A 13,924-nucleotide genomic window follows, 5' to 3' on the forward strand; every position below is an offset into this window, starting at 1 on the left:
GTCATTATTTTAAATAAATAACTAAACAAACTCTCTCCCATCTACCATCGCTAGAATGTCAGAGGGAGCTCTGCTTCTAGATGGAGTCATCCTGCAACACTCCCTGGCGGGCACACTGTTCACAGGAGCGCTGTTCTTTTAGGATTGATTGAACTGGCAATGGGCCACTTTTCCTTTCACCCCATCGGTGTTCAGCAAACATTGGCTTAGGCGCAAACATTTGGAGATGGGGGAGTGGTTTGTATGCAGCAGGAAATGTCGGCCTTTCATCTTTGCTTTGACTCCAGTCCTGCATTCCTAGGAAGAGTGAGGTCTGTGATGTTAATTCTGTCCCTGGTGGACAGCAATCATCCATTCGTAGAACAACTTCATGATCTGGCAGGTTCTCACGTGGAGAAGGCCAAGAAGAAGTGAACACAGACTGACTCTGCTTTCAGGCAAGCATTCCCTTGCCTAGGGCTGAGCCTGTTGCTGGGAGGATGTGGGAGGCAACAGGGAAGCCTTCAGATATTTTATTTCTAGAGAACAAATGTTTTCAAAGGCCTTGACAAGTGTTCTCCTTAAATAAAGCAAGCTTTTATGAGGGGGACTTCTCCTCCCTGCAACAACGATGTTTCAGTGATTGCTTTGGTTTGGATTAGAGCAGTGTATATAGAAAGCAAACAGGCAAGATGAACAGCTGAGCTGGCTCAAGGAACAGCTTAGGAAACAGGGACCTATTGATATTCCTAGAAGTTTTGTCTTGCAGTCTTACCCTCCGGACCGTGGGCAGTCACCCACCGAGAGGCACAGCCACTTTGAGAGGGATGCACACTGTGTGAGCGACCTGCCCATGTCTTAGTATGGGCTGGAGTGAATGCATGGGGGAGCAGTACCCATTTCTGCCTGTTCCTGTCTTAAATGCTGGAAGTTCCTCGGTGGTATGAGACCCTGCTGAGGCAGACACAGCTCGGCTACTATTCAGCTTATTACTTAGTGAAAGATGAAGTATTGTCAGGGTGCGGTGCAAGGTATCTCTGACATCACAGATGAGGTATTTTCAGAGTGCAGTGTAACACACCTGTGACATCCAGTATTCCCAAAGATAGCTGCCTTTTATCTTGACTGTATATAGATCGTAGGGTGAACTGCTTCCCAACTTAATCATCTCAGTTAATGCCTAAAATTAGATGCTTTAAAATGAGATCTAGAGATTTTTCAAATTGCCTGGCGCTGTGATTCCTTTTATTTATTTTTTTACAGCATCCAGTTTTCAGAATGGGAAATCAAAAATTCCCATCTATAGCAGCTTTTCTACCTGTATATGAATCTAAGCATTCATGCACTGGGCTATTGACATGTGTAGCCTCCTTTTCACTGTAAGACACTGATTTGACTCCTGTTTTGCCTCCCTTTTTACTATTCCTTCCCTTTAATGTCATTCCCATTCTCTCTGTGATGCAATATGTAATGCTGAAATGCAGTTTCTTTGGATAAAGCACAAGCTGAGACTATGGTTTCCTTTCCAGCAGAGGAAGGCCCTCCACCACAGTCAGATTTGTCATATTATTCCTATGAATACGACCCGGACCCCTATGCCTCTGAAGCTGACGTTTTTGAGATTGTGGCAGAGCTGACGACAGCAAGCACGTTAAAAGTGGACAAGATTCAGGAAGTAGTGACCACAGTAGAATGGTGAGCCCTGAGTGTGGGGGTTTGTGAGTTATAATTTACTAATTCATGTGTTGGGTCAAATGTACTCAGTTCCTCAAAATGGGCATTCTTACAAGCGACTCGCTAGCCTCTTTAGCAAGGAATCACCAGGAAAAAGATCTCACTGGGACAGCATCCAAGTCTTCACAGCCTGGATGTCTCCATTCCTAGCAGCTTTTAAGTTTTTCTCTGCCCTGCCTCAGTGATGTTTCACAAAGATATGTAAGGGGAAAGTGACTTTTTTCGTTATGTTCTCTTTCCAACAGAAATATATAATTTAAATAAAGAGAAGAGGCTCAGAATCAACTCCTGTATGAGTTTGTTCCAACAGACGACCTGCTGCAGAACAGAAACCGAATGATGACTACTTCCTGATGCCCTCAGAACTGTAGGCTTTGCTGCCCCATGGGGGTGGATCTGGAGCGCTAAGGGGGACACTCAGCATTATTCTTCTGTCAATTTTCCTGCCTTTTGTGCATCCTCCTAGGAGTACTTCCAAGGATGGGAGGCCAATATGCTGTGCCCTCTAGGTGAGAAAAATAGGGGCTGGAATTCAAACTTATAGACCTTTTCAGAATGTTTTCTCTATTATCAGGATACTGCAAATGCCATTTCCTAGCTACATTTAGAAGCTAAGTCCAGGCCTCGTGCTTAGCTGAACTGCTGTTTGAGGAAGGATGGCTGAGGAGTTTTCTCGCAAATTATTATAATAAAAATCAGTATGTTTTGCTAATTATGACATAGCAAGAGGCTAATCATCTTCTCTAGCCTGTAAGTCTACTGTACCCACAATTATGTCCTACAAGAAGAAAAACTGTCCTAATGCCTCCATGTTCAGGAAGGATGCTGGGAGGTCCATTTCACAAGAGAAAACTCAAATCCACTGTCAGACAGGGCTGAAAAGCTTCAGGTGGGGAGTTTGCTAGCCATAGCAGTGACCAGGATCTGGTGGGTGAGCCCTCTTCATTTTGCACTATGTGCTGATGAGGTTTGCTTGCAGCCTTCTCAGCTCTGCAGCCCCTTTCCTCCTTGTAACCCTGACATGAACTGACCCGAGGCACAGTCCTTTTAAATGCTCGCCTGACTTCACCAATCACTTTTATCTTGCTCCCACCAGCATTCCTATACAATGATTTTTTTTTTTTTTTTCTGGATATGGTAATCTATGCATAGGCCCTGGGCCTGCTTGCCAGTATAAATCACTGGTGTCACAGAGACTGGACTCCCTTAGACTGACCTGCCCCAAGCAATGTGGTAAAACTAAAAACAAAAGCTTTATTTCCAAAAGTGCATGAGCCAAGACTTTTTGGTTTCCCTTCCTGCCTGGAGCAGCATTGTTCTCTTTGGAGGAGTTAGATGCAATTGCCTGTTGCAAAATAGTGTTAATATTTTATCTTCCCACGTCTATTGTTACAAGGACCCGGAGTGGGGTGGAAACTCCTTTTGAGGGTGTTTATTGGTGAATGGAAACAGGAAAAAGCCCAGCTCCATTCATTTTTAGGGCTTGTTTACACAGGAACCCTGACAAGAATATATCCCAGTATAGACATTCCATTCCAGAATAAAAGCAATTTTATTCCAGAAAGCTGTCTACATGGGGACAAAACAGGAGGTATCCCAGAAGTTGGGCATTTGGAGTTTCCAGTCCTTTTTGTCTGGGGCTAGATATTTGCAGAATGTAACTGACACGATGAAGGTCTGGGTCTTGAAGTTCTCAGAAATTTCAGAACTGCTTTGTTGGAAAGTTACCAAGCCTTCCTTCGTGGCTGCTGTGAGCTCTCCTCACAGCATCTTGACGTGGCTGTTGCCCGTATGCACCCACTGCTTCTCAGCAGAGTTTTTTGCCACGTCTCTTCAGTGTGTATGAACAGACCATGTCCTCACTGTGTCCCCACTGCACAGCAGAAGCACTGGCGGCTGCATTCCTGTCTGGCAGGTAAATAAATGCCTTTAAACTAAATTCATAGAATCATAGAATCATAGAATATCCTGAGTTGGAAGGGACCCTTAAGGATCATCAAGTCCAACTCTTGACACCGCACAGGTCTACCCAAGTTCAGACCATGTGACTAAGTGCACAGTCCAATCTCTTCTTAAATTCAGTCAGGCTCGGTGCAGTGACCACTTCCCTGGGGAGCCTGTTCCAGTGTGCAACCACTCTCTCTGTGAAGAACCCTTTCCTGATGTCCAGCCTAAACTTCCCCTGCATCAGCTTAACTCCATTCCCGCGGGTCCTGTCGCTGGTGTTAATGGAGAAAAGGTCTCCTGCCTCTCGACGCCCCCTTACGAGGAAGTTGTAGACTGCGATGAGGTCTCCCCTCAGCCTCCTCTTCTCCAGGCTGAACAGGCCCAGTGCCCTCAGCCGTTCCTCGTACGTCTTCCCCTCCAGGCCTTTCACCATCTTCGTAGCCCTCCTCTGGACACTCTCCAACAGTTTCATGTCCTTTTTATACTGTGGTGCCCAGAACTGCACACAGTACTCGAGGTGAGGCCGCACCAGTGCAGAGTAGAGCGGGACAATCACCTCCCTCGACCTACTAGCGATGCCGTGCTTGATGCACCCCAGGACACGGTTGGCCCTCCTGGCTGCCAGGGCACACTGCCGGCTCATATTCAACTTGTTGTCTACCACGACCCCCAGATCCCTCTCTTCTAGGCTGCTCTCCAGCGTCTCATCGCCCAGTCTGTACGTGCAGCCAGGGTTTCCCCGTCCCAGGTGCAGGACCCGGCACTTGCTCTTATTGAACTTATTCCATCTCCTGTAAGCAACTGGCCTGGCAGATGCTTGCTATTGTGTACACACACAGGCCTGAGTCAATATTTATTCCCTGGGTAAATAACAGACCTAGTATGAGCTGCAACAAGAGGTTGTTTTGTTGTTTCTTTTTTTTCCCTTTTCTAAATATCAAAGCTGCACAATACAAACCCTGCTGTTTGCTGGTTCCAGCCTCAGCTGTTTAATGCTTCAAGGCTGGAGAATGAGACATTTGGTCACCCCGATAATGTCTGTGTGAGTGGCTTCCCACAGAAGATGGGACCTGTGCTCAGGGTTCTTCAGCCTCCTGTCCTCTGTCCCCTTCTGGCTTTAGTTTCCCTGTCTCATCCATTTAATGCTTTTAGATAGATATTCTAAGTAATTTCATATTGCTTCATCCTCTCATAGATCCTTGGGCAGTCAGACAGTGTCACCACTGGGCACAAGAAGATGAAGGTAGGGAGATTCAGTTTAGTATTCAAGATGACTTCCTTCATTTTCCTCAGTCTCTGTTACATGTAATCTGCTAATTCAACATGCAAACATTTCCCCGTTACTGCTAGCTACATCTCTCCTTGGTGCCAGCCTATCAATCATAGCTTTGGTCTGAGGGCTCGCTGTGTGCCAGAGCACTCACCTGTCTGAGGCAGGAGAGTCTTGCTTCTGTTTTATCCCTAGAAGAACTGACAGAGTCCTGGACCCCTAGCAGGCAGAGGCACAGCAGCCTCAGTGTCCTTCAGCAAAGGCAGTTCTAAATGGGATGCTGCACGTGAGGTCGTGTGCCAGGTTTTCTGTATCCTGAAGCTTGGGTTGCTGCTTCACAGCTTTCAGGGAAATTATTAGTCCATTGTCTCTTCTTCCTGTGTTCCTTAAGTACATATTGGCAGCCTCTGCCTCCCCTCACTCCTGCCACCAAACTAGCTCCTTTCTAAAGTTAAAAATCAGTCATTTGATTTAAGGAATCAAATAAAGGAGCCTATAAATACACACCTGTTTGCCTTTTCTCCCTTGTTACAGTAGTAATGGAGCAGGTCTCTGTCCTCTCCACCCCCAGCTGCTGGTCAACAGCTTTCCCCTGTCCCCAGTTTGTTGTTCCTGTTTCTTGTTATCATCAGTAATTCTTATCCAGGAAAAACAAAACTATTTTCCTTCCATTCTTCAAAGTCCTAGATGTAATACGCAAACTCTTTAGGGCTAGATCCAGGAGGACCACTTGACACAACATAGCCATATCAGACTCAGTATTACTGAAGAAAAGCAGAGCTTCTGCTTCTTTGGGCTTTGAGTTGTTTGTGGCTTAGAGATATTTGCCTCCCTCTGTCAGAGAGATGCTTCTCCTTTCCTTTCTCTGATGGTCCCTCACTGCAAAAGGAGAAAAGTGCTGGTGGGTTTGTAAGACACAAATTCCTACATACATCGAGTTATGTTACTGAATAGCTACAGCAGTGCTAGTTATCAGTGATTTTTGCTTGCAATCCTTTCAATGAAATTAATATTTATATATTTGTAACTGTACATTATGCAGAGTAATCATTACCATGGTATTTATTTTAAAGCAATAGTTCCCTTGTCCTTTCCTGTCCAAGTGTTTTGGCCTTGCCTCTTTCCCTCCTTAATCAGCCTCAGTAGGAAACAAATATCAGAAGAATGTTCAGTTTGTTTGAATAGCATCATTGAAACAACAGCACTTGCTTTGCTGACACTGATTATTGATATTTAATGCAGAGTAACCTGGTTTTCATTATTGCGGATAGATGATCTATTTGGAAAACCTCAGCTCAGTTTGTTGGTTGTTTTTGTTGTTGTTGTTGTTTTTGCAGTACTTGCTATTTCTGACTGAGTGACAGTAGTCTTGGCTTGCAGCCTGGCTCCACCACATCTCCTGTGCTCAGTAGCTGGCGCGTTCTCTGTGCGTGCACTGCTGCACCTGTAGGAGATGGGCTCTAGTTTTTCACCTGCATTTCACCCCTGCACGTACATGTAAACGCAAACAGTTCTATGATCATTTGCATTTTGTTCACACACATCTTAGCAAGTCTGAGTCCAGAAAAGGGTTTGTTTTAGATTATAATAAATATTTTATTAAAAACTGATTTTAAAACACTGCTGTTTGTCTCTCTTTATTCACATTGTAGGCTGTAAGCTTGTTTGATCATAGATCACAGAAGTCATGCCTTTACCCGTAAAACTGAAGAATTCAGGACCTCTAAGGAAGTTGATCACTCATTTTCTACCTTGTGCCTCACTGGGTTATTCCCCGAGATGAGCTGGCTCTATTTTGTCAAATTTGCCACATGTTCCAGGATTGAGCAACAAGCTTGGTTCATAAATGCAAGGTCTCAATTGCATGTGTCATTAAGCAAAAGCAGCAATGAGTTTCTAGAGTGAGGGTTTGCTCAATTCCTTCCTGAATATTTCCCTTCAAGAGACATAAAACAGTCTTTGCCTCAGAGCTATCATGGAGGCCGAGCAACTTGAGGATGAATGAACAGGATTTTTTACACTTATTACCAACAATGGGCTGGCATTACCATGGTGGTGTACATTTGTTCACTAGTCAAGCCAAGAATGTAATTGGTAGAAAAGCTAGCACTGTACATTCTCCTGCCAGAGGAGTATTTTATTTCAGGAGAATACCTTCCACAAAAGTACCTCCTTAGTGCTTTTGGAATGTTGAGAAATTTGATTTTGCCAAACACCTGTTCTTTTTCAGTTTTAGGTAAAAGGACTGTGTGTTCAAAGACAGCGAGAAAGCCGGTAGCAGAAAAGGAAATAGAAAGCAGATAACAAGCAGCTTGCAACGTGTGTTAGGAGAAGCAGACTGAGGTGTGTTAGCAAAAGGATCCCTGGCAATAGAAGACCAGGTGAGAAGGTACGTGCAGTGTCCCAGTAACAGATTCCCGTTCAGCACCCCACATCTTATCTGGACTCCACACTTTTCAAGGAATGCTGTGGCCTAGGTTTATTTGGTCTCAGCTATGCAGACAGAAGAACGTGGCTCTTCCTTACCAGGACTTGCCTACTGGGACGTACTGCTTGCTGCTCTGGATGAAACCTGTGAAATCTCAGCACTCACTGGCTTTGTCTTATCCCCACTGTATATTGTGAGTGCCTTGGGAGCAGGGAGCTGGGCTGGAGGTTTATACAAGCAAATCCTTGGAACTTTTCTGAGGGAGAGTTTCTTTGGAGGTTTTTAAGGACGTGGTGTTTTTTTTGCTGTGGTTGAAGAATCTCCTCCTCACCTTATCCCGGAAATCTTCAGACACGTAGTAGTAGACAAAGGGGTCGGCACAGCTGTTAAAGGTGCTGATGGCCAGGCTCACCATGTAGCTGATATACAGGTTACCGTGCAGCTTGGAATGATAGCTGGAGTAATGAACGAGGAGGAGAACGTTGCTGGGTGTGTAGAAGGCCACAAGTGTGAACAGCACGAGAGCTGTGAGCTTCATGGAGTAGGCGTACCGCTTGCCGTTGTCCAGGAGGGCTCGTAGTACTGAGCAGTAGCTGAACAGCATCACCACCAGAGGAGCAAGGAAAGCACAGGCAATGAGGCAGATGAAATAGTAGAAATAATACCCGTCGTCCTCGTGCCTGGGGAGAACATCGTGGCACAGAGTGTTGTTTGCTCTGTACAGGGGGTACGACTGCTGCTGCAGGGTCAGCGGCAGGGTGAGGACAGCAGCACAGAGCCAGATGGCAGTGCAGGTACAGGCAGCAAAGGCAGGGGTGCGGAAAGAACGGGAGAAAAAAGGATGCACCACAGCCAGGTACCGGTCGACACTGATGCAGGTGAGCAGCAGCACTGAGCAGTACATGTTCCCGTAGAAGAAAGCCGTGGTGACCCGGCACAGGCCTTCCCCAAAGGGCCAGTTGTTCCCCAGGAAATAGTAGAAAATCTTGAAGGGCAGCACCAAGATGAGCAGCAGGTCTGCTGCAGCCAAGTTCATCAGGAAGACAGTGGAGGTCAGCTTCTCGGCCCTGGTAGCCAGGACCCACAGGGCCAGCCCGTTTGAAGGCAGCCCCACGAGGAAGACGAGGGTGTAGAGGCAGGGGATGAGCCGCACAGTGACCACGCTGTTCAGCTGAGAGCGGGTGGCATTGTGTATCAACAGGTACGTGATGTTGTTTATCGTTATCTTTTCTCCTGGGATGGCTCGGGGACACGGCGTGATCTCTGGTGCCACTACCTGCTCGTTGGTGACATTCTGAGAGTAATCTGTCGGTGCAAACACAGCCTGTTACTTGCATGCAAATGCTAGCATTTTGCAGGACAGGCAGGATACACGATGCTTACACCAAACACTAAGGTTTTGCATTTTATGATGGGGTCCCTAGCGGCAAGAGTATTCTGTAAAGTGCTGCTGTGCCATGGGTAGAAAATGCTGGCTGACAGAGTTAGGTGTGCAAGAGTAACCATCAGTGACCTTACCGAAAACTTACACAACTGCTGTTTGGTGGGGTCCCACCTCTCACAAAAAATTGCTATGGCGTGCAATTATCAACAGGCCTGGGGAAACACAGTGCTTCCTCTGCCCAGCTTTCAAAAGAATCCAATTCACCCCGTTTCTTTCCCTTTCATAAGCATCTTCTATCACCTCCTGCTCTAACGTGAGGATGCATCAATCTCAATTAGAACATGCACCCCTGTGGTAACATGACACAAATGAGTTTTCAGGGATCTCATGAAGGCACCTACCAAGTATCCAGTACTTTAAGAAACAATTTTTCACCCAAAGATGTGCACTCACCGTCGTAGTCTGGAAAGGCCAGGCAGAGTCCCCAAAAGGCACAGCAGAGCACGAGCTGGGGTGACAGCCATCCGTTCCTAGAGGTCCCCATTCTGGTGTGGCAACCAGGGAGCTGCTGGGCTCACAGCTGTGTGGGAAAAGCAGGCGTGCAGTGACTGTGCTTACGCATTTCCTTCTCGCAGTCCTTAACGCACGGAAGCACCAGGCTCATCCTGCGAAGTTGGAGGCCTATGGGGGTTGTCACGACATCCCTGCAGTCCGTAGAGTCCCAGCAGTGATGTAGCTCTGGGGCAGCCACGGGACCAGGATGGATGCACGTATCCAGGTCCACGGAGACTGTGTCTCATTGTCAGAGCCTAAGTGACTCATTTTGGGCTTTCCTCCTGCTCCAAAATATTCCTGAAAATGAAAAATGTCACATCTGATGCATTTTGCATTTGGTGTAGCATGTAAACCGAATCGAAATGCCTCTGAGCTCCTGCAGCCAGTGTCCTTCTACTCCAAGTAGCTCTGCATGTTTCAGGTCTTTTCCCACACTAACCCAACACGCTGGGAAGACATCGTCCCCTCACATAAACATAAATGAAGTACTGGGGAGCTGCAGATCCAAACAAACCTCCCAAGCTCCTAGGGATTACACAAGGCTCTTACAGCCTCATTTTGTGACAGTTCAGGGCTTTTAGTAGCTGTCTTGCATTCTCCAGATCAGGCTGGGCCTTTCAGAGTTCTTCAATTTCTTTATTTCTGCTCCTGCTTCCAGGGCAGACAGGGAAATGAACTGCACCTTCCTTCTTGAGCTGGCTGCGGAGGTTAATTAAAAGCCCCGTGCGTGGGATCTGTTTGCACTTGAAAGCAGCAGCAGTAGCACACACCAGCCTGGGGTGCCGTAACATCCAAGCGATAAGAGGCAAGATCCCAGGGCTGGACGGAGACGTGAGACGTGCTGCTGCCACTGATAAACCCCCAGGACAATGGAGAGCAGCTCCGTCCAGCAGGAAAGGGGCCTGACAAGGGTCCGCAGGAAGCCTCTGCTGCTGGGCAGATAATGGGGAATTTCACTCACTCTTGCCCAAGAAAAGCTGTGGTTTTTTTTTTTCTAGAGATGTGCAGCCTCCACCCGCTAAACCCCCAGAAGAGCAGAGCACTCCTTTTTAGCTAGCAGCCTGGAGCAGCAGCGTGCTGCTGCCACGTACCTGCTGCTTGTGTGGAGATGGTGACTCTCATAGAGTTGTAGGAAGGACCCTTTGCACTGGCAGATAGTCTCTCAGCCTTTAGGACTGTAACAAGATTTTTTACTGGTCCCCCATCCTCTAATTTTGAGAGTGTAAGTCCCTTTCATACTCTGCCTTGCGAACATCACTGTGAAAGTCCCAAATACACTCCCATCATCTGTGTATGAGCTCCATTAGGGCCACTTCCCAATAATCAGAGGGTGGGCAGGAGGTCGGAGCTTGAGAGGCTGCTGGTTTTTAGGCTGTTGCTCTCCAGTCCCCTGCCTGGCTCTGCAAGGAGGTAAAGACAGAAGCTGGAGCCCGGGCAGTAGGAATTGTAAATTTGGTTTGGCAACCCGAGGAGGAGTTCAGTTCTTTCTCCTCAGCTTATGAATGGCCTCTTCTGTGAAGGTTGCAAATCTGAGGCTGGCTGCTGTTTGATGAGATTCCTCTATTCCGAGGAGAAAATGATCCTATTTCCTTTGCTTTCACCATATTCCCACATCCTTGTGCCGAGCGTGTCAAGAGGTGGGGTTCCACTGGCAGGGACAGGGAAGATGCAATGTTAGATGTTTTGCTTTTGTGATTCTCTCAGGATTTATGAACCATTACAGAATGACTCATGTGGCCGCATATTTTCCATGCCTCAACCAGGATCCTTTCCATGCTCTGTATGCAAAAAATTAGACATAATCAGGTTCAGATAGTGTGCAAATCGCAGCCCCGCTTCCTATGGCCAGGTCTCTGGAGTGGAGCAGAGAGAGGTTAGGCCTTGCCGTAGCCTTCATTTTTCAGATGCTGTGTGATCTTTAGTGACTGCTTTAGATGCAGAACAGCTTGCATGAAAATTCTAATGCCAGAGGTTTGTCACGGCTTGTTAACATCTCTTTAAGTCGTGTGATCCCTGCCCTGTGGGGTAACAATTTGGTTTGAAAGCTATTCGTTGTGCAATAGATCATCTCCTGGGAGCAGGCACGCTTTTCTTCCGGGCTCTGAACCCCGAAGATGTAAGGAGAGCAGGTTAGGGATTTTAAAGCTTTGAGGGAGGGTACAAACACGACCTGCCCTGCCCCAAACATACATCTTTAAGGCCTGGAAGAACAGACTTTGGGAGGGAAATGGCATCTTCATAATGGGGCTTACAATTCTCTCTGTTCCAGGAGCTCCAGGGAGTTCTTCAGCTGCGAGCCAGCAGGTGTGAAGACAAATCTTAGTGCAGCTAATACCTGCCCCAGGCTGAGCTCCGTTTGCTTTGCAGACACGAGGCGCAGCTGACTGTGGAGGCAGCGGCTCTGCCTTAGCGCCAGCAGCACGGAGCATTTCCACCAGTGTCAGCACAATGTCACATTTTCCATGAGTGCAGGACGGGCCCTGCCTTTCCCAGCCGCTGGGTGTGCAAGCATCTGAGACTTCTCAGAACCACCAGGCACAGAAACTTCCACTGACTGTTGAAGTCGAAATGATATTCCTTTTAAGCAGGATCCCCCGCATCCCAAATCTGCCTTTGCAGGCTCTGACACCTACAGGCTGACTTCATGCCCTGGGCCCTTCCTGACTTCTCCAGCTCACCCTCCTCTTGCTTCATGGGGTCTCACACTGTCACCCTGCAAGCTCCCCAGCTCCAGAGGATCTCTGTGCCCCTCTCCTGCTTGTCCTGCTCTTCTTTTCCACTGTCCTGCACTTCTTTTCCTCCACCCGTAGCTTTTCCCATCCCTTCTCTTGTTTGTTTTCTCTTCACCACTTCATAAGCTTTATGCTGGTGCAATATTCTTTGGGAGACTTTTCTTTTTTTTTTTTTTTTTTTTTGAGAATGTCTCTTCTTCTTGCACTTTTCACTCCAGAAGGTAAGAAGCTTACGTGAAGTTATTATTCAGGAAGGGCTGAAGTTTATCAGCATCACTCTAACTCACTAGATGTTCTGCAATAGCTTCTTCTGGACTTTTCTCAGCAAGTTATTGATACTGGGGTGGGGGCTGCCCTGCCTGATACAGACATCATCACTTTTCAGCACTGGGTTTCGATTCATCCTTTAACACAGGTATGGCTTAGGATTGCTAGACTTTAATTTAGCCTTAAATTTTGATGAGTGGAAGGTAGAAGGTGCCTCTGGTTTCTTTAGGGTAACTAGGTTCTAATCCAGAGGAATGAATGAAAGCATGAATAAAACCTTAACTCATGTTTCCACCCACATACCTGTAGGATACCTGTCACTAGTTCCCAGCCCCCCTTTCTCTCTGGGCATCACCGTGATGCAGTAACATGGAACAAAAAATCCTGAAACATTAAATACCGCATTTGGGTATTCCCTTTAGCAATTCCTAATTTAATTTATAAAATCATTAGTTCTTACTCCATCCTGCAAACCTGACAGATATTTTAAGCTGTCTGTCATTGCCAAATGACCGTCCACTTGCCGAGATCTCCAACTGCTTTTAGGTGATGTCAGCTCTGGCTGTCCCTTCGCAGGGCCTTTCGCCTCCCCTTGAGCACGGGGAACGTTCTTTGTGAGGAGTCCAAGATCTCGTAGAGTAGACTCTTGTGTAAAGTGTATTGTGTCCTCCGAGACGCCATTACCATCATTTTCATCAAATTATTTCATACAATTTATGCAGCAGAGGAATGTTATTAGGAGAACAACAGTTTGTTTCCCTGTGAGCGAGTAATTCGCTGCACAGAAAGGAGAGTTGCCTTTTGTTATGGCAACGGAAGTGTTGAGGATGATGTAAAGGAAACTCCTATCAGATCTGGGTCACATCACGACAGCTTAATTTGCAAAATCTACACATGCAGTTGTTGTGCAGAGCTCACAGGGAAAACAGTTAAACATGTTATTACCCAGGAATTTGGGGAGGCTGAGGGAAAGGCGGGGCGGGGGTAATTTTCATGGTTGCAGTTGTATTGTCTTAACCTGGAGCAGATGTGCTTATAGATTTCGGAACTGGAATCAGTCACTTTCTTGAACGGCTCTTGTATTTAGCGTGCGAGTACTTGGGGGCCAGGCCTGGACCATGTTTTTGTGCCACAACTCTCATGGCAAAGGTGCTGCTAGAAATAAACCAATCTGCAGCAAGATTGGCACTATACATTGTCTTTTGATACCTGTCTCCACATGGAGCAGCTGTGCCACCTCATGGACCTCTGTGCTCTCATCCAGGCATTGGCCTTTGCTCCAAGAGAGGTCTTGGCAGCACACACCTAAGCACAGAGCCACAGGCACCATCTTCCTGCACAGGATCTCTTATTGCACGCTACTTCAAAGAAACTTGTTTCCCTTTTATGTTAGGTAGTGTTCTAATGTACCACTGGGGTTAAGTTTAAAGATTTGCTGCCTGCTGTCCAGTGAAAACGAGCTGGCACACATCAAAACCATTACATGCTGCAGCCTCCCTGCAACTGCTCGAAGGGAGCTTCATCCAACTTTTCAATTGCATTTTTTCTACTATTTAAAATTCAGTTTCAGGTGCACAGCAATCACTTCTGGGAGCTGTCATAGCATTCAAACTAATTTTAAACAAACT

At 46.7% G+C, this 13,924-nt stretch overlaps 2 protein-coding genes across 4 annotated transcripts in view; one reads left to right on the forward strand and one right to left on the reverse strand.

Moving 5' to 3' along the window:
* CPAMD8 (C3 and PZP like alpha-2-macroglobulin domain containing 8) overlaps nucleotides 1-6,550 on the forward strand; it is a 56,224-nt gene extending 49,674 nt beyond the window's left edge. For 2 of the 3 annotated variants that reach the window (XM_027471772.3, XM_027471773.3), the window contains exons 42-43: nucleotides 1,509-1,674; nucleotides 1,959-6,550. In XM_027471772.3, the coding sequence (XP_027327573.1) occupies nucleotides 1,509-1,674; nucleotide 1,959 (167 nt within the window). In that variant the 3' untranslated portion in view covers nucleotides 1,960-6,550. The remainder of the gene's footprint in view (nucleotides 1-1,508; nucleotides 1,675-1,958) is intronic. The other variant, XM_027471774.3, reaches the window with a different exon arrangement.
* Nucleotides 6,551-6,686: 136 nt separating this feature from the next.
* On the reverse strand, nucleotides 6,687-13,880 carry F2RL3 (F2R like thrombin or trypsin receptor 3). The gene is made up of 2 exons (XM_013108167.5): nucleotides 9,196-13,880; nucleotides 6,687-8,663 (listed from the first exon to the last, which is right to left on the reverse strand). Exons 1-2 carry the CDS (start codon nucleotides 9,284-9,286, stop codon nucleotides 7,588-7,590), a joined length of 1,167 nt encoding a protein of 388 aa, XP_012963621.4. The 5' UTR covers nucleotides 9,287-13,880; the 3' UTR covers nucleotides 6,687-7,587.
* Nucleotides 13,881-13,924: the final 44 nt, after the last annotated feature.

The sequence above is a fragment of the Anas platyrhynchos genome, chromosome 29, assembly GCF_047663525.1.
Source record: "Anas platyrhynchos isolate ZD024472 breed Pekin duck chromosome 29, IASCAAS_PekinDuck_T2T, whole genome shotgun sequence".
Lineage (NCBI taxonomy): Eukaryota > Metazoa > Chordata > Aves > Anseriformes > Anatidae > Anas > Anas platyrhynchos.

Coding starts and splice junctions, on each gene's coding strand:
- F2RL3 (XM_013108167.5), bottom strand. CDS start 9,286: ATGGGGACCTCTAGGAACGGATGGCTGTCACCCCAGCTCGTGCTCTGC. Junction 8,664..9,195: donor GGCCTTTCCAGACTACGACG/GTGAGTGCACAT, acceptor TTGCACCGACAG/ATTACTCTCAGAATGTCACC.